The following is a 20,792-nucleotide window of genomic DNA, read 5'->3' as shown; positions in this document are numbered from 1 at the left end:
AGGAGACTGCTTTGGGAACCATCCTATAATTCTGTCTTTCCTTTGGAAATTACTCACTCTTACAGAGATAATATTCTATTTCTTATATTTAACAAAAACATTTTGTAGTATTCAAAATATCTCACTACTCTTTCTCTCATCCAAAATAAGGTAATCTGTGAATTTCCATCTGAAGCCTCTCCATACATTGGCTTTTATACTGAGAATTAAAAAATATGTTGATAACCATATCTGACAGAAGCACATACATTATAACACAGGCCATTATTTTTAAGATATTTGTTTGATGACTTGGACATTAATTTTTCTAGTTTCCTCTCTACTTACCATCAGAAGAAAAGGTATCATCCCAGGTGCATGTAACTTCCTTCTGCATCCTCATGACTGAAGGGAAAGAAACAGAAATATCCAAGATGGCATATAGATAAAGTAAAACATATACATTGGAGAGTAAAATAGCTGGCAAGAAGAATCAAGACAAAAGTGTAACAGTGCACCAAATAGATAAAATATGCAGGGAAAGAACGATTATGAAAGAACAAAGAAAAAAAGACAGTTAGAAAATAGTTTATTGAATGAGGGTCAGGAGGAAAAACACAAGGGAAAACAGATTTCATGGTTGTGAATTTGTCAATGACTGCTTTGTCAGTATGTGAAATGTATGTGAAAGACTGTTCCTTGAATGATTAATAAAAGTTGGGTATCTGATATGATGCACATTTTTATCCTCTTTCTACAGTGGCATAACTGAAACTATCTAAACATGTGATAAAAATAATGTAGTAGATCGATCACACAGAATAGGAATTGGAAAGATTTGGATTTGGGCCTCTTTGTAAGTACTCCATAGAATAACATTTGTACTTGGTCTTTTCCCATATGCTATGAATAACTTCTGAAAGCACGATGTCCAGATTTTGGAAGTGATCTAAAATAAGGGTTTGTTAATAACTGTAAGAAAAAAGCTGAAAATTTTTAGCCTAATATTCTTGGAACACAGAATCACAATATGCAGTTTCAGTACTTAATTGCTCTGTGACAGTTATTCTATACTGGTTTTTGCTTTCCAAACTTGTCTAGTAATTGTGATGATAAGAGAGTTTAATGCACTGAGGTTTTTTTACTGTTAATGCTAATCCACTGGCCTTAAGCAGCTTGAACTGAAGATATTTATAGTTTGGCACTGTCTGAAGTCTTGGATGTTGAATGGGAAAGCAGTAAGTGCTTCCTTCAATTGTTTGTTTCTGACTATCAGCTTAGACTCGGCATTCCGTCAACATCTAGGAGCAGGTGGTCTGTTTTGTCTTGTATTCACTAATGTTGCTGAAGTATTTAAAATTACATTCGTGAGAATGGTGTGATGACAGCACTGTGCTACATGACCTGTGATCCAGGGTCAGTTTCCAGTTTTAAAGCATTATGACAGAGGCAAGTGCAGAGCAGTTCCGCTTTTAGCAGTTCTGAAGACCCTAGGGGGCTCTGAAAGACTAAACAATAGATGGAAAGGAGCATTTAGCATTTCTCTTTATAGCAGGCCTAAGGCAAGTCTTCTTATTCTTTTTCATTGTTCTTCTTCAAAGAATATAAAGAATAAATTTTTAATACTTGGATTAATTTATTGAAAAATCTGTGGAGTTTTATTTTCGGTTGGTTGTTTTTGTTTCTTGGTTTTTTACATTTAACTTCATGAAACCAAATGAAATTTTGGGAGATAAAAGTGATTCTGCACAATTTCTATCTCCTTTGCAGCAGGTCTGGTTCAGTTTGCAAATGAAACTGTGCGCAAAAATAGGGATTCTTAAAATACATCTTACTTTTAATATGGATGATTAATTTAAGGATAGACCAAGAAGTAGTAGGAGAGTTCAGGGCAGAATGTCAGTAATACGTTATAGTTAATGTACTGAGCAAGGACTGCACCCTGAAAGTTTAAAATAATCTTTTAGAAGGTTCTTCAAGTCTGCAGGGAAAGATATCCCCTCGTATTGGATCTCCAGACTGGAATACTTGGAAAAAGAAGCCTTCTGCAGAAGTTATGGACACTTTAAATGTACCAAAAACCTGCCTGATTTTACCAATGTTATACTTTGTTCTAACAACCTACCTATAAAATATGGTCTGTGTGCATTTGAACAAAATATTATAGGTACTAAATTAAACACAGTTTAATTTTCTGTTTACATACATGTCTTATGGAAGTTTCTTTGGGACTTCAGCAAAGCATGCCTCTGGTTTGTTTACCTGGGAGAGGAGATACCTCCCATGTTATCCAGATCTCTCCTTCCTTCCTCCTCCCATGTTATCCAGATCTCTCCTTCCTCACTCCCACATAATATTTCCTTTAGAAAATATTTACAAAATTGTTTCCACTGTTATAAATTATCAAATAGGAAACCAAATGTATAAGAAAATTTAGCAATGATTTTTTGGATCGTTAACAAAATAGAATTTTGAGAAAAAGCCACCACAGCCAAGGCAGCGTCAACCCTGGGTGTCAACCCTGGGTGTTGGCGCTGGGTGAACCCGGATCCGTCTGACAAAGTGTCAGGGCTTCCCCATGGGTTCACCCCGGCTGCTTCACGCAGCGAGCTTATACACAGTTTATTCTGCCTGCGGCAGAGATGACCGAACGTTCCTTTGTGTCCCTTCACATGCAGAACTGGGGCCATACATGCGCAGGGATAGACAAAAGTTGAGTCCAGTTGTCTGAACACTTCGGAAGAGTCCGTATCCACATGTAGCAGAGTGGTGCCGGTAGGTGCAGATCCCTCCTGAGTGGTTCTGACATTCTAGGGAAGTCAGTGATCATGGCCCGAGAAGGTTTCATTCATACGTTAACGACACTTAATATTATCTTAATGTTGTCCGGGAACTAATTGAATAAACATAAAACTCTTCTCCCAGCTGGGGTGGTCAAAGACATAGCTTGGATTTTACAATATTTTATACATAAATAGCATGAATTATCTCTACCATATACTACATCCACCAAAATTATTTTTTAAAAATGCCAAATGTTTATACCAGCATATATGTATTGAATCTGGGGTATTGTTTTGGCAGTTTAGTGAAGCCTCAGTGTAAATTGCTGCTACATTTAAAAGACAAATTGACTGACTGCAGTGAATGTGGCATTACTAGCAAAGAGGTCATATTGCAAACATAATAAACCCACAAATGATCTTTCTTTGAAACCATGAGGAAAATACATGATTAGAAAAGGTTCTTGCTTCAAAAAATGTCATAAATTTTTAAGTTATTGCCTTATTTCAAGATTTTTTTTCTTCTAGAAGACAGCTTCCAAGACTTGCCCCTCTAAACTTACTATTCAACAAAAAATAAAGGTCACTTATAAGTGAAAAAACACCAAACAAGTGATTTTTTTCAACAATCAGCTGCAGTCTTCTAATGGGAAATTATTAACAGTATCTTAATTAGATGCAAACTAAAAAAAAAATGAAATGTTAATGAAAAGGGGATAGGAAATTTCAAATTACAAGGATTCCTCAAATATTATGAGAGAGGCACCTCAAATTAAAATGTTTCTGCCTCTATTTCTATAATTAGCTCTTCAGTCTCTTTCTTTTCCCCTCCATCATGATGAGGTTTCAGGTTATTTTTGTAATGTATTAAATAATCTCTTTATAGCAGTTCGCAGTCTCTTTAGGAAAACAATAGCATTGGGAAAATCCTGTGGACTTAACAGGTAAGCAGCGAATTCTGTGTCTTGAAAACCTAACATTTTCTGCTATGTGAGTGTCAACGACTGGTTTAGTTACACAACCTTCAGTTAGTAAGAAGTGGAAATATCTGACTATATCTATCCCATTGTAACACTCTGTCTTCTGCATATCTTTTGTATTTTTAATACAATAAACAAATGTACTTCCCTCTCTCTACACAAGACTTCTCTTCTACTCTGCCCCCAGTGTTATAAATTATCAAATCGGTAGCCAAATTTATGAAAAAATTTAACAATTATTTATTAGATCAATGACAAAAATAGAAGTTTTGTGAAAAAAACCCCACCACAGCCAAGACAGCAGCAGCCCTGGGTGCAAACGCTGGGTGAACTAGGGTTCTGGCCAACAGAGTGACAGCATTTCCCCAGGAGCTCACCCCAAGTGCTTGCAGCAGCCAGCTTATATACAGTTTATTCTGCCGGGGGCAAAGATGACCACACGTTTCTATACGTTTCTTCACATGCAGAGCGGGATCCATACATGTGCAGGAATAGACAAAGACAAATCCAGAGTGTCTGAGCAGGCAGAAGCTGCATTCACATGTAAGAGTGATATCAGTCCCTGAGTGCTGCAGATATAATCAAGTCCAGGTGTGGGTCTTGGGAGATTCTTGAGACGTTCCATTATTCATGTTCCAGGAAGGCCTAGATGTTATCTCCCAGGTGTAGATGCCAGGGAAATCATCCATGATTGTCCGGGGCTGTCCCATTCATATGGTAACAGGCCTGATAACACTGTCCTGGAACTGGTTACAATTAGAATAGAACTCTGCTCCCAGCCAGAGTGGTCAAAGGTATAATTTCCACAATATTTTATACACACACATATCTACTTATATAGCATTAATTATCTCTACTATGTATAACACCCAGCAATACTAGAATTAGCAAAATGCCTAATTTTAGGCATTTAATTACTAAAGGGTCCCCATCTAAGGTGACAATCTAGTTATCCTTTAGAGACTATTGACAGAATGGAAGGTAGTCCTGTCATCTGAAAACAGACAGATGAATCAGCTAACTTCTGATTTCGAAGTAGATTTATCTCTTAATTAAATAGAGATAGTTAGTTAATTAAATAGAGAGATACAGAGATAGGTTAGATGTATCCTTAGTGACTTTGCAGATGACACCAAGCTGAATGATGTAGTTGATACTTTAGAGGGAAGAGATGCCATCCAGGTGTACAGTGATAGGCTTGAGAGGGGGGTCCACGTGGACCTCATGAAGTTCAACAAGGACAAGTGTAAGAAACTGCACCTGTTGGGGCAAACCCAAACACAAATTAAGACTGGGAAATAAGTGGGTTGAGAGAAGCCCTGCAGAGGACTTGGGGTTTTGATGGGCACAAAACTGAATATGACCTGTAAATGAGCACTCACAGCTCAGAAAACCAGCTGTGTTCTGGGCTGTATGGACAGCAGTGTGGGTAGCAGGGCCAGAGAGGGAACTCTGTCCCTCTGCTCTGGGGAGACCCCACCTGGAGCAGTCTCTTAATTCAGCTCTGGTGCCTCTGGCTTGGAAAGGACATGGAGAAAAGGACATCTGTTGGAGTGAGTACAGAGGAGAGCCACCAAGCTGACCAGAAGACTGGAATGCCTGTCCTGTGAGGAAGGGATTCAGCCCAGAGAACAAAAGGCTCCATGGAGGCCTTTTAGTAACTTCCCAGTTCCTGAAGGAACTGGAAAGTCCCTGTAAGGTGGCTTACAAGAGAGCTGGGGGGCCTTCTGACCAGGGCATGTAGTAGGTAGGACAAGGGGGAATGGCTGTTGTAGATTAGATGTTAGGAAGAAATTATTTACTGTGAGGGTGATGAGGCCCTGGAACAGGCTGCCCAGAGAAGCTATGGACAGCGCATCCCTGGCATGTTGGGCCAGGCTGGCTGTGGTTCTGAGCAACTTGAACTACAGAAAGGGATTCCTGCCCATGGCAGGGGCTTCAGGAAAGAATTATCTTTAAGGTTCTTTTCAGCCCATGTTATGATTCTATGTCTCTGTTGTATGTATCTAGACTTGGGTGAGGAGATTATTATTCCCCAATATTTACAATTTGTTTTTTCTTGTTTTCAATGCAATTTGCAACAGGAATCAAGAAAGTTCATTTAGTTCAAAGTTCATTTTGTTCCACCTTAGGGATTTCCATAGCCTCATATACTGCACCAGTTTCATGTAAATCAGAGTTGTTCTAAAAATATAATGTGGTTTTAGCTTTGTGACATCACACTTGAACACAATGTAGAGGAAGGCTACACAAGACTACAAAGGAACAGAGAAATGTGATAATGGTGTATGGAAAAAAATGCATAGTTTTCAAATAACAGGGGAAGTGGTTGTGAATTCCTGCAACAGTTGGATATTAAAGCTCTGGCATAAGCATATCCATGAGAACTAGTTATTTTCTGAATTGTTCTCAGAAATAGCAGTATCACTCTCTAGGATAAAGACGATTGTTGTGGGTCTATATGTTGGAGATAAAACAGGAAACAAAAAAACCTGTAGCTTTTGGCTAGAATGTAGACAGGAAGGAATTAAAAGAGCTAGCCAGTGCTTCAAAGAAACGATCGCAGAATCCCAGAGATGATGTAATATTATAAAATATTGTCTAGGCAACACTGATGGCCCCTTTAGGCTACTCAGAAAGAGAGATGAGTTGAGGAGTTTGGAGAGGGCTCAAGATTTATTCTTTTCTCATTGATATTCTGCTCCTACTTCTTGTGGGGTGTTTACATTTATTGCATTTTAAATGCTGAAAGGCTGAAGACTTGATCCTTTTTGAAAAGATATTGTGCTCTGACAGGCATCTGCTGCCTGCTGTTATGATGCTTGGTCTTGCCTACAATGCAGTGCAAGCTTAGAAGAAACACCAGGAACTTTGCTGGTTTCACCTTGTCTTGCCTCCTGAGGTTGCATTGAGCTCCTCATGCAGGTATAGAAAAGGTTGTGAGAAAATACAGCTTGATAATCCCACTACAGTTTTGTGAGTTACTTTGTCACGTTTTTTGGGAAAATGCCTGAAAGGCCCTGCAGCAAAGAAGCACAAGCAACAAAGAATAGACAAGTAATCTTTGTATCTGCAGGGTAAGACTGGTTTTTGGGTTTTTTATAGTCAGTGGAGCAGAGGGACTTGTTTGTTATCTATTTTGTGTTTGTAGAAGCAGAAAATTAATTCCTTTTCCTTCTTCTCTCTAGTTTAAGGCTTGAGGTTAGTCTAAATAGTGGTTCCTAATCAATTAAAATAAGGCAATTTCATTAATTGTATGACTTCACTTTATCCACTGGAGATGTCGGCAGTCGATTAGACACTTTCTGTACAACTGTACAAACTTTGTTACAACTCAAGCCCAGTCATACAAATGATGGACAAAAAAACCTACATGGGAATTCTGAAAGCCCCTCTTGTGTAGGGAAGAGACAGAATATGAATCATCTTGATAGCTGACAGAAGCGTACTGGTTACTTAATTAACAGAAAAGAATCTATAAAGTGAATGCTGTGTGGGTGATGCCAAGCTGTGGCTTGGATGCTCTCCCTGTTTCAGCTTCTCTTACTCACTGAGGGGATGGAAACATAAGGCTGGGAACCTGGAACCTTCTATGCTCATATTACCAGTGGTGCTTGTACAGTAGCAAGCCTAGAGAGTGTAGAACAGTCCACTTAATGAGGGCATGATGTATGCTGAATAACAAAGGCTTCTTTCTTTCCAGCTTGAACATCAAGGCTAGAGAACTGAAGGCACGTGTTTTTGATTGAAGTCCCTGGCTCAGTTCTTACCAGGGATCAGGTACATGGTGCAGTATTATTATTAGGTGATAATTATTGCAAGATTTTTAGTGAAGCTCTTGATCTTTACATTACTGGTGGAAAGAAAAAAACAACACGAGCTCAGAATGGAGGAACAGGGATCTGGATGCAACATCCAAAGCAACAGGTCAAAATCCAGATATTCAAGGATCATCTTATTTCAGCTGAAGCATTTAAGTACACCAATCACTCTTGCATTGTTTTTTTTGTGTCCATTGTCTGGCCTTTTTGATCCATTCAAAAGTCTCAGAAATTATCTTTCTGCAATTAGGTCAAACTCATGTTTATTTCAAGTTTGTGGAGCCATGGACTTGCTTTAGTGTCTTAGCATTGTTCTTTCAGTATGGACCACTGGGAATAGCTCACAATATCTGTGAACTTTGTTGCTAATCTCTGTCAAGGGTGGCAGATAATTCTTCTTAGTACACCAAATAAGCACAGATGGGGTAGCCTCTAAATCCATGGACAGCAAGATGAACAACTGGGCACAAGACTGACGTTAACTGTATATTCGATAGTATAGTAAGTCCAGTTGGTGCCCAAATATCACACAGATTTGGGGTAATTGAAACACAAATATCTGGGCAAGAAATTGTCATGACAGAGGTTAATGGCACATCAATGAATCAGAATTCATTGCTTCAGTGACTGCTGCAAACCTGAAAGATCTCTTTGTGATTTAAAGCTCATATTCGAATATCATTTGTTGTAAAACTTTGTTTCATGCTGACTGCACTTGTAGAAAGTGGAGACAACCCATCCTCTGATCAGCATCGAACTCCGATTTATTGATCCAACATGCACATTTTATAACCGTGTTAATTAAGTTCATACATATTGCAAAACCTGAGCTCATCATTGGTTACAGACCGCACACCAATCCCTCCTTTTGTTTTCAATACCTGTGGTTTGTTATTGAGACCAAGACTTGTTTGTCTCATCCTGTTATGAACTGTTCTCAAGGCCTCCATGTTTGTCACTCTGCTTTCCCATAACTATCCAAGGACAAGATATTTACTTGTTATTAAAAAACAACCTGAGAACTTCTGCTGTTTACAGAAACGTGCCTGAGAATTTTGTTGTTCACAGGAACAGGCTTTGAGAATTTACAGCTTACAGCTGCCTTTTACTTTTCAATCAGCTGTATATGATTATGGCATGTCTGAACAAAACTGTATAAGCCATGTCTGAGCAAAATTCTCCAACATGCACTGGTTATTTGAATCTCTGAATATTATTTTCACTGTAATGAAATCCCTAAAAAAGGGTACATTGGAAGATTCTGCAGTTTCATTTAGTATTTCTGTGATTCCCTCCCAACACAACTTGGCTGTAGTGTTTTGTCCTTACTAAACAACGTATATCTCCATAAAAGAAAAGAAATTTGAAAAGTGAGCAGAATCATAGATTCTGTTCGGATTGGAAAGGACCTTAAAAGTCATCTAGCTCCAAATCCCCTGCCATGGGCAGGGAAACCTTTTGCTAGACCAGGTTGCTCAGAGCCCAGTCCAACCTGAACTTGGAACCTGCAGTAATGGGGCATCCAAAACTTCTCTGGGAAAGCTGTGCCAGTGTCCCACCACCCTCATAGCAAAGAATTTCTCTTAAATACCTAATCTAAATCTACTCGCAGTTTGAGGCTATTTCCCTTAGTCCTCATTACATGCTCTTATAAACAATCTCCATGTTTCTTGTAGGTTCCCTTCCTGTACTTGGAAGGCTGCAGTTAGCTCACTTCAAACCCTTTTCTTCTCCTGGCTGAACAATGCCAATTCTCTCAGTCTTCCCTCATACAAGAGGCACTCCATCCCTCTGATCAACTTGGTGGCCCTTTCTGGACTCTCTCCAACAGTTCCATGTCCTTGCTGTGCTGGGACCCCAGAGCTGATGCAGCCCTGCAGGTGGGGTCTCACCAGAGCAGAGCAGAGGGGCAGAATCCCCTCCCTGGCCCTGCTGCCCACCCTGCTTTAGATGGACACAGTTGGCTGTCTGGGTCATGTCCAGCCTCTCATCCCTCAGCACCCAAAGCCCCCCTGGGTAGGGCTGCTCTGATCTGTTCATCCCCAGCTGCGTTGACACCAGAGGTTGCCCTGACTGAGGTGCAGCACTTTTCACTTGGTCTCATTAGATTATTTACCTTGGATCCACTTCTCAAGGTTGTCCAGGTCCCTCTAGAAGGCACTTCTAGTGCCCTAAGATGCTTTTTTCCAGCAAGTTGAGAAGAAATGGCCCATCACTGATTCTCAGGCCTAATAGTCTCAAGAGCCAGAATCTTCTTTAGAAGGTATGCATCGGCTTGTCTTAGCTGCTTCTGCACCATAATGAGACAAAGACAGTGGGCTAAAAGTATCTAAAGTTTTAAATACTTAGAAACATTTCCACTGGGATTAAAAATAAAAGTAAATATAAAAAATCATTTCAGTAAACTGGAATTACAACACAGAATTGAAAACCTGAGTTAGAATTTTTCAACATGAATATAATTGCAACAACTTCTTGCTCAGTATTATCTATATCTGAACATGTTGTTGTTGTACATCTATATGTAATAAAGCTGTAAATAAGCAAACAGATGAAATATCTCACTATGCCCACATTAGATTAAGTCATTGAAATATGTCTATCCTTTCTGCAGTGCTTTGTTTATGACAATCTTGCTGATATGGCGTTGCGGCGAACTGCTTACCAACACAGAGATCAGAAGGAGTACTCATTAATTAATGAAGAACAAATTATGCTTACCTTTTCATGTGCTGGGTTTCCCTGGAGCTGGGGATGTGGCCGTGCTGGCATCTGTGCAGCTTAGTAGCTCATCATCTGTTGCAAAGAGACAAGGGACAGAACATGAGCAATTTAGTCTAACTGTGCTGCTGATTAAAATTTTTGATTCAGAAATCTAAGTTAGCTGATCACCTAAGGCATGCTTCTTGCTCTTCTGTATGCACACAAACACGGGCATATGTGTGCATGCATCTTGTCTGCACTAGAAACAACGTGAAGATGTCCAAAATCCACTTTCAAAATCCACTCACAAAATCCACAGAACTTCTGGCCTAGTAAGACAGCAATGCCTAGACAATGCATCAAGTACATAAGCAACTGTGTAAGGTCACCCAGCATCTCTGAAATTGATCCAGTTTATTCTTTGCTGCTAGGTGCTCTAGCTGTAAACTGGTGCTAAACTTATTGGCCAATAAAGACTCTGCCTTGTCTGCAGGTATTTTTCTGATATTTCTTGGCTGTTATGCTGAAGTGGCTGCTCCTACAAAGCATCCTAAGAATTCCTGTTTAAAGAAATGAAGGTGGCTGAAAATTACTTTTAGATGAGATTCTTAAAGATCTATTTATTATCCAGACTAGGTAGTATTCAGTAAATGAGAGATTTAACTACTTATTTAACTTCTTGCAAAATTGAAATTAAAGGAAATCTGAAGCTTGAAAGGAACCAGTCCATGCTCTTTTCCTAACTAATGGAGCAATTAACAAGAATTTACTAGCTTACTGCTGGTGGTTAACCAGAAAGACAAAATTCATTATTGCAATGTCCTGTATTTTTCAAGTATCTAATCATAATGGACATGGTATGACATTCACACAGGACAGCAGGATTAATAGCACACCTCATACAACATGGACCAGAAGTAAATATGTATCTTTGGTAACAGGCAGGACAGAGCTCAGCAATAACCTTATTAAAAAAAGTATCCTGTCAGAAAAGGCTCTCATCAATTAAAACAAACAAAAAAGTGCTTGTTACTAGGGTAGATGGAAAACAACACAGACCTTGTTTTCTTTTGATCATTCGGACAAAAGAACCTGTGGAGCTTTAATGAACAGTGTTTGAGGAAGAATACCATGAGAGCAATGGTATTGTGTCAAGATTTTGGTACCTTTATAAAGAAGAACTCTTGGACATTGTAGGAAATCTCATCTTTTGATCATCTATTAAGAAAAAAAAAGACATTGTAAATTCATGAGGCTGGAGATAGATGACTGGGAAGGGTGAATCTACCAAACCTGGATAATCTATGTCATGCTTGAAACACACAAAAATTCAGCTATTCAATCTATATCTACTGTGGTTAGAAGAGTAACAGTACTTAACTGATAAGAACAACGCTGTTAATCCTTCTTAATTTTATTCGTTTGTGTGAAATGAAATTAAAGGGTTCTTGTAATTCAAAAAAAATGATAGGGGTAATTGATATTTTTCTGTCTTGATTCATTCCTTGTTAGGCGTTTCCATCTTCCCTTGCTTGTAACTTATTGCCTATGTTTTGTGCACATTTTTATCTTAATAAGTTGACAAAATATTTCCTAATCAGTGAAGGAATTAATTTTTTAAAGAGATAATACAATAACAGATTTTTTTTTTTGTTTGCTTCCTTTATGTCTCACACTTACATGGCCATCTTTCACCATTTTTAGAAGAAAGCATTATTTTCATCTTCATGCAATTATTAATTTCCTGCTGTTTTACACCGATTGGATTTAGATGTCTTTGCCTCTGACATGTAGTAGTGTGGCCCAGATTAGATTTCAAATGAGGGTTCTGATTTTTAATTTCTGGCATAATTTCTGACTGAGATACACAGTTCCTGATCAGTTGTGGGTGGTTAACCAAACCTTTTGTGGAGCCTTTCCTGTCAATAAGGATGTTTTTCTGTCTTACTCAAGTATTGTGAAAATATAAAAAATATTTCATGTACAATTTTTGACATAGCACCATACAGAACTCAATACGGGTATTATGTAACTTAAGAGGTAATTTAATTTGGGTATTAATAAATATCCAAATTCTTCCCCAGTAAAATATGAATGAATGTTCTAAGAATATTAAGGGTGTTTTTGGTGTTACTTACCTGGAAAATTTTGTATTCATGATGCTGTCTGGTTTCCGTTTTTAGGTTTATTATATTTGCCTTTGGTTTTCAATGTGATTTTATTACCAGAGTGATGAACAGAGTGATTTGCTTCCACAGCAATTTCTTCAAGGACTTAGCATCCATGCCATCTTCTCCTGGAATTAGTTTTTTGGTTTTGCAAACACTTTTTGCTAATGTTTTAATTGTACTTTTCGCATTTTATTTTATTTTGATAGGCAACTTATCAAGTGGATTTTATTACGCTTTACATGACTTTGTGCAGTTGAAATATTACCTACCTGATTTTTTAAGAGAAAAAAATTTGAAAAAGGCTGTATTAATTGAAAGATGAATCAAATTCTTGAAGGCCTATTGAAGTGAATATTTCCATTTTTCATTTAATGAATCATTTCACTAAATGACTGTTAGAATGAGAATGCAGTTCTAAATTTGCAGATTCAACTTTATGTTATGTAAGAACTATAGTGATTCACAACCTTATGGCATAAGTCCATGAAACAAAAGGATTAGGCTTGCACCTACAAAAGTCTTTGTCTTTCCTGCACTTGATTATTTCTTGCAGCTGCAACAATGGCAGTATTCTTAGGTTATTGTTAGAATTTTTCTTTCCATACGAAATAAAAAGAAGTGTTTAGCCTATCATAATTATTCATTTTAAAATAGGATTTGGACTTACAGATATAGATCTCATAATTACATAAAAATATTTTAGAATCAGATGTGATACATTGTAGGCAAACATTTGTTGTTTGCTATAGTTTATTAAAACCAGAAGTTGTCTCAGTAAAGCAGATTTCAAAGCATTATTTAGATTCCTCCAAGAGAAGAAATCACAAATGACATGATATACCAAAGAGCAGTCACTAAATTAATTTCTCTTTTTCCAAGAAATGTCACTATTTAGTTTATATAAAGGGGTTTTAAGTCCATTGACATTGATACACAGGAACTATGCTTTAACAAAGATTAATAAAAATTTCCACTCCCAGGAATATAGATATTCTAGAAGAAAAAGAAAAGAAGTGTGAGCAGAAGTAGAAGTATCAGATAAAGCTGTGAGAATACACAGACAATAATATTGGTGAGTCAGGGCATTCAACTACGATTTAGGCAATGATTTATAGCCAGGTATCATTTCAATCAACAGGCAGTGGGAGCAGCGGGGTTTCTAATACCCTTGAAAATGAGGGATACTTTATATCTCCAGCTCATCACCTGGATACTGAATTTGGCAGACATTTAAATGTCCATTTATTTATTATTTATTTGTAACATTTTCATATTAAATTTGTAGTGGACAGGAATGTACTCTTTTGAAATAGCCAACAAAAGTTAGATCCTGAAATGTTACCTGAAAAAGCCAGTTATCTAGTAATATATAAACACTGAAAGACAGTTATTTAGTAACATACAAATATACTCTTAATTTTATAAAAATAATTCAAAATTATGTTGCATTTATCATAGGTTTACTTTTTACCTCTCGCTGTGTTTCCAGACTGAAGCGCCCGTTCCCAAGTACTAGGTACAATGGGAGTTTTCTATTAAAAGCACAATGGCTGGCACAAGAGACTCCCACTCTCTGCCTAGTATCTCCATATGGTCTTATTTTTCGTCCTTTAAAACAGTATTACTACTAGAGTGGATGGAAGTGTTTCTCTGGGGCCCTGGGACTAGGCCAGAAAGCAGTGCCTCCTACTTGTGCTCAGGATGAGGTTGTTACCATCTCCCACCCTCCAGTGAGAAGAAAGGTATTCTTATTTTGCCTTTCTTGACAATGAACAACTTTGATAATGCTTCCAAAAGTGCCCACAGGACTTCCACTTCAGATCCTTTTCTTTGCCGCAAGTAACTTCCAAGAAGGGCACTGTGTCAGTGATCTGGAGGCCTGGCTCTGCCTCTGGGCACCCAGAGGTGTGCTATCATCCCTTTACCCATATCTGCTAAGGCTGAGATGGTACACGTGCCTCGAGACTGCAGCAGGGCGGCTTGGTTAGGTGCAACAACCCTGCGTGGAGCACCATGGCAAGCCCTCACAGGGTCTATAAACAGCTTTAGGTGCTTCTGAAAATGCTAACTAGCTTGAGCGATGAGTGTTTGTTGTGATGGAATCAAATGCCAATGTAGCATGGCTGCCTTCAAACAGCTGAGGAGCTGTGAGTGTGCGTCTCCGTTGTGCTAATTTGCAGCACACATATGCAGTGACTGGTTCAGCCTGCAGAGAAGGATCATTGTGTTTGGATCACATTGCTCATGTTGTTTAGTCTTTTGCTGGCAGAGCCTAATAATTGCTAATTATTGCTCTGCTAGTATTTGCAACACTGAACTGCTAAAGTACATGACTTTTATCTGGGTTCTAGGCTTTTACTCTCCAGCCAACAGCCACACCAGAAGGCTGGAACAGGCAAAATTTAGAAGTGCTTTTCTATGCATCACTGACAATCTGACGGGAGAAGAAAACAGCGCTTGTTGAGAGAATCCAAATTAGCCACGGTTTGACTACCAACTGTGCTTCAGCGAGGCACGATCAGGCCCAAATAAACTGGCCTGGCCAGAAACGTCTTTTCAGAAAATCGGCCAACACTGACATTCTCTCTGCTTTCCTCTCTTGCCCCCGTTACTGCTCCGCCAATTTTTTTTTCGGGTTCATTGCCGCGGATGATATCCCGCGGGGACGAGTATCCCGATCCCCGCCGGGAAGGCCGCTGAGGCGAGACCGAGCTCCGCGCAGCGAGGAGAAGACCCACGCCCGTGGCCGGGACCGCGGCGGCGGGGGCCGGGTGCCCATCCCGGGTGTGTCCGCGCCGGACGAGCGCTCCGTCCGCGCGGGTGCGAGCGCCGTCTGCCACAGGAGGGGGCGGGTGCGGGTCCCGGGCCGGCGGTCGTGAGGCGGCGGTGGCGGCGCTGCGGCGGCCCCGGAGCCCCGCGGGGCCTCAGCCGGCGCACCTGCGGGGCGGGGGCGGCGCGTCCCGCCCTGACGTCACAGCGCTCCCGCGCCGCAGCCGCCGTCTGACAGCCTGCGCCGGGCGCGGTGCGGTGCGGTGCGGTGCGGGCAGGCAGAGCGCCCCGGCGGCTCGGCTCAGCTCGGCTCGGCTCGGCTCGGCTCGGCTCGGCTCGGCTCGGCTCGGCTCGGCTCGGCTCGGTTCCGCTCGGCTCCGCTCGGCTCCGCTCGGCTGCTCCGCGCTGCCCTCGCCATGTCTGTGGCCGGGCTGAAGAAGCAGTTCCACAAAGCCACGCAGGTACCGAGCGCTCTCCCCAGGCGTGGAGCGCGCTCGGCTGCGGCCGGCGTGTGCGTGGGCATGCACGGGTTTGTGCGCGGGTCTCCACTCGAGTGACAGCGGGGCGAGTGGGTCTGCGCGGATGCTGAGCCCGGCCGTGCGCGATGAGCGAGCGTGCGGGGCGCCGTGTGTCTGGCCGGGTGCGCGCAGGGATGGATGTGCGCGGAGGGCGGGGGTCTGCAGGGGTGTCCATCTGCCGAGGGCCGCGCTCGCCGCGCCTCCCCGCTCGGGGCTCGGGGCGCGTTGCGGCAGCGGCTCCCGGGGTGCCCTGACCGCCGCGCTGGGAGCCGCGGGGCAGCCGCTGCCGCCAGTACCCGCCCCGGGTCGGACCTGCCCTGCCGAGGTCTGTGCGCCGTGTGGCGTAGGCGCTGTTTGTTTTAGCCTGACTTTGGGAAAACGGCAATAAACATGACCTTTTTGTTTCGTGGGTCTAGACCTCAGCTGAAATCCGAGTAATGAGGTTTGGTTCTGTTGCTTTAGGCATGGTGTGATATTGCAGGAAGGTCAGGGTGAGTGTTTCACCAGTAGTTGAGTTGTTTCATAATACAAAATCTGTGTGTTGGAGTCTGCGAGGGTACGAATTCTGACTTAGTGTGCTTTAGGGCTAAATCTAAAATGATTTCATGTAAGTCAGAGGAATTAATTTAGATCTAGAGAGCTGACACCAAGACCTGTGCAGTGTAGGTGGGGTTTTTTTTGTGATTTTGGGGTTTTTATGGATTTGTGTGTGTGTTTTGGGGGTTTTTTGGTTGTTGTTGTTTGTTTGTGTGTTTTTGTTTTGTTTGGTTGTTTTTTCAAGTTTTGTTTTGTTTGTAACTAAATACTAAATGTCCAGTTATTTCCAATTGCTTGCCATTGCAGGCATCCTCAGCTAGGAGTCTTGGTCACTGCAAGCAATCTGTAGATCCACGCACACAAGATACATTCCACTTTTTGACTTTTCAACACCCATGTGTTTCCCCTTCTCATGCTTCTCATCTCTTGAGCACTACGGGGAAATATTCCCTGAAAAATGATCCTTAATCCAAATATTTGTCTAAATTCTGATTTTCCATACCTTGTAGCTGCACCAGTACACACTATAACTCTGAATGCAATGGTTTTATACCAAGTCCTGAGTGAGAGCATGAAGACATTGAATAACACTGTGTCTCACCTTTCATGCCACATTGTTCTGCATCATTGGTAAAATAAGCCTTGCAAGAAAATGTCTGCACTCAAAACAGATGGCATAAGGAGCAGGTAAGTGTGCCTGAGCCCATCCAGCAGTGCCCATCTGCTGCTGCTTACTTTGTTGTTTCTTCCCCTGCTGCCCTTGGTGCTATGAGCAGCCTAGGAATCATCATTATGGCAATTCTTATTTTCTGATACTGAAAATAAGAATTTCAGTGTCTCTGCTGTCCATGTTTTAAGAAGCAGGCAAGATGAAGTTCACTTTTTAGTATTAGAAATTTCAGTTCTCCATTTTTCCATAATGAGAATGCATCTGCAGCAGCAGAGGTAAACATCTTTTTTTGAGGGAGCATGGTGTGAAAGGTCTGTGCCTGCTGTTTTGTCCTTCAGATGACACTCTCACACTGATTGTCAGCAGTACTGTCATTTAGAAGGAAGGAAGAGTTTTAGCTGTCTGGAACAAAAACATTTAAGTCTCTGATGCCAGATTTAGCAGCCTGACATCTGATGACCCAGGGATTTTTGGCCCCAGCCTTGACTTTCGCAGTTTGTTTTCATGCAGGCCATGAAGACACATTTATGTATGAGAATCACTCACAAGTATGTTGAAGAGTGATCTGCTTATTGGATTGTGTGCAGTATGAGTGAGAAATCTGCGACATAGTTTGCTGACCTTGCTCCAGGGAGTAATCCTTTTGACTAGCGGTTAAACACCAGGTGAAATACAGATTGACATTGCTGGCATGAATGAAGCTTTCCAGATAGGAACAGACAAATAGGAAGTGTTTAAAAATTCTAAATTATTCATTTGGTCCTTACTCATGTTTATTTATATGATGTGCTGTTTAATAGAGTCCTAGGTCATATCAAGAGCACGTCTAGATTGTTTTATACAATGCAAAAACTTTATTTAATTTCCTTTATTGTTTTCTGACTTGTGAAATGTCAAGGTAACCTACATGAAGTACTGCCAGTTTAGCAGTTGTGCTGAAGAACTTAATGCCTGGCAACTTTCATGGAACACCTGCAGCAGCAGTGAGACATTGATGAGCAGGAGGGCACTTTGTACCTTCTGGAATGAGTCGAGTGTTCACCCTTTTGCCTTTCAGAAAAACTAATGGGTTTACCTCTGTGCAGCAGATAAATAAAGTTTAGAGAAATCTTCCTGAGTTTGTAAAAGCAGGGTGAGTCTGGAAGCCCTGGTATTAATACAGAATTGCATTAATACAGATGTTAGACTGACCATGTGGAGCAGGTTAGGTTGTTCATTTACTTCTAATATCGACAGAGCACCTAAGAAGGAGAAATTACCCCATTTGAATGCTAACATGGTGCTGCAGATCTGTCATACATCCTGAAGCTGGGAAGAGCTAAAATGTTTTTCCAGAAATGGGCAACAAAGTGCTGTGCCACCAAATGGTCCCTTTTTCTTTAGGCATGCAGACTCCTTTGCCAGTAGTGTTGTGCCAGTGTGACTGACAGAATATGGCTTCCTCCAGGTTTATGTACAGTTATAAAACTACCACAGTCACTTTGGGTGATACAGATTTGACAGTCTGGGGCATTTAAACACAGTTGTTTTAAAATAGCGTGAGCTTTGTTTCCACATGACTGCATTCGTTGCACAATATGGCTCTTGTGAGGCACAGTCAAAACAGCTTTCAGAAAGTAATAATTTCTTAGGGAAAGAGCTTAACACAAATTCTGGGAGTGGCTACATCTGATGTTCCATTTGAAACAACTGAATAAATGTGACTGACATTTAAATAGTGTTTAAATATTAATGTGGTGATTTGAACCAAAAGCCTGCAGTATGGTTTATTTTCTACCACTGCATTCTGCTTTCGTGATTAACTTTGTCTCAATACCCAGACCAAATAACCCAATTTACACATTTCTATGTATATGTTTGAAAAAATGAGAGAAAAATGTTTGATATTGGAAGAAACATCTGAAGAAATGACTTCCACTCCATTCATCATTGTCAGTAGATTGTTAGATGCCATTACTTTAGGTGGAAACTACTATGCTTCTGTCTTTAACAAGGCAACCTGTGAATGGCACAGTAAGAGAATGACTGCTGGTGAATAAGAAGCAAATGAGACTCCTGCCTAGCTATGCTGTTGTCCACAAAGTTCTGTGGTCTTCCTAGGCCTTCTGTGCTAATTCAGAGCCTGTCTACACAGGTTCTCTTGTGAAAAAGAGAATATTTGGGTTCATCTGCCAGAATGTTTTTTTTTTAATTCCTTGGTCAGAAGTATGTAAAATGTTTTTCTCTGTAATGTATGACTCAGTCCACTTACTAAACAAACTGCAACTAACCAATTTTTACTGTTCTCTGTTGATATTAATATTTTCCTTAATCGCTAGCACACTCTGTATTCATAACACGTTCCTGACTGTCCTGCAGTGTTCTGTGGCAGCTGTGTTTGCTTTTCCAGTGATAGGACATCACCTGTCTTTTCCAGCTGACTGTGGTTGAATCTGTAGCAGTGGGTCTGCTTTTCTCCTTCCATGTTTCCTCACATGCAAAGGTACATGCGGGAATTGGCCTGGAAAGCTGGGCAGCGTTATATTTTTCTTAGTGCAAATGCTGCACCGTGTGTTGCTTTTGTGGAACTTAATGATCTCCCTTCTCATGTAGTGTGGAAACTTGTGGGCAGTGTGAGGATGGTGGAACGAGGGTGGTTTGCAGAGTGGTGTGGCTCTGAGGATAGAGCCCAACCAGGCTGCTAGAAACCTCTGTTCGAGAGGCATGCCCCACTGGCAGGCTGTTGGCTTCTCTCAGTGTGGAGCACTACCTTTTGGGATTAAGGAAAGGGAGCAAAATTTTGATCTGGAAATAAAGACTATTTTTAGAAAACAATACTTAGCTGCAGAGGGGATTATTTCCGCAGCAGGTAGGGAAATTCCTTCTCTTTGTGCACTCTAGCTGATTGCCAGATACATTATTCACATTTGGCATGATTCCCGTGCGTCCTTTTATTGATATTACATAATTGAAAGGGTGAAAATTGACTTTAATCTAAATTGCTCTTTAGTTGGATACTGTGTAACCCTTCTGAGTTGCTGATGGCTTAAACAGTCTGCGCCAGTTTTAAACCCTATTTCTAAATCGGATTGGAGGAACTGCTGCTTTTTGTACTAAAAAGATCATGATTTTTTTTTTAAGATTTCTCAAACATCTGGAAAGTTCCTGTAGTAACTTTCCAACTGATTGATACACTTTCCATTTTTATATATGTATATAAAAGTTGGAGCACTAAATGACACCCATCTCTAAGTTTTCTCCCAGTGATGTCTGGAGGCAAAGAATACCCATAGATGCTGTGTTCAAAACACAGCATGCACCAAATTTGTTTCATAACTTGACTCCCATCTTAACTGGAATTATTGCATAGCAAGGAAGAACTGGACGCTCTTGGTCACTCATGCAAAACTGTCTTTGAGTTTTAAATGTGTCCTCATGACTAGCATACTGATTGATAGCATGCTGCATAAAGTGCTGGAGCAGCATAACCAATTCTAATTGAAGAAGATTTTGCAGAGGTTGCTGTGCAGAAAATTCTGTACTTTTACGTAGCTCCTAATTGCAAATGGAAGGGAGATGCCGGGTTGGTCTGACATATTTCTTGTGAAGGATGGAGGCTTGAGGAGCTGGAACATTGACTCTCATAACCTAGTAGTGTACCAGTGAAGTCTTTGGCTTTTAAAAGCTCGATAAGAGGGACGGAGTTGAAAATCTGCTTTGTGGGCCCCAAGGAGCTGCTGCTGCTCTGTGAGAACATGTGAAGAGAAGCTGTATGGGCAGCATTTAGTGGGATGTGCCCTGACTCATGGCCCTCTTACCAGGGAAAGTCTGTGGTATGTTCAGGGACAGCCAAAACATCCTCCAAACCTCTTACCTTAGAAC

General features: G+C 40.8%; 2 protein-coding genes across 2 annotated transcripts in view; both read left to right on the top strand.

The window, feature by feature from the left end:
• The window catches only part of CNTLN (centlein), a 193,754-nt gene extending 178,438 nt beyond the window's left edge, over positions 1-15,316 (top strand). Inside the window, 1 exon segment of the mRNA XM_058044544.1 lies at positions 14,946-15,316. Coding sequence (XP_057900527.1) covers positions 14,946-15,316 — 371 coding nt within the window.
• A 244-nt stretch (positions 15,317-15,560) lies between these two features.
• Positions 15,561-20,792, top strand: part of SH3GL2 (SH3 domain containing GRB2 like 2, endophilin A1) — an 88,630-nt gene continuing 83,398 nt past the window's right edge. The window contains exon 1 of the mRNA XM_058043293.1: positions 15,561-15,667. Within this exon, the coding sequence (XP_057899276.1) occupies positions 15,623-15,667 (45 nt within the window). The 5' untranslated portion in view covers positions 15,561-15,622. The remainder of the gene's footprint in view (positions 15,668-20,792) is intronic.

Source organism: Melospiza georgiana, chromosome Z, assembly GCF_028018845.1.
Source record: "Melospiza georgiana isolate bMelGeo1 chromosome Z, bMelGeo1.pri, whole genome shotgun sequence".
In the NCBI taxonomy this organism is placed as follows: Eukaryota; Metazoa; Chordata; class Aves; order Passeriformes; family Passerellidae; genus Melospiza; species Melospiza georgiana.
The sequence above is the reverse complement of the archived record's forward strand: the minus strand, read 5'-3'. Positions and strand labels throughout refer to the sequence as shown.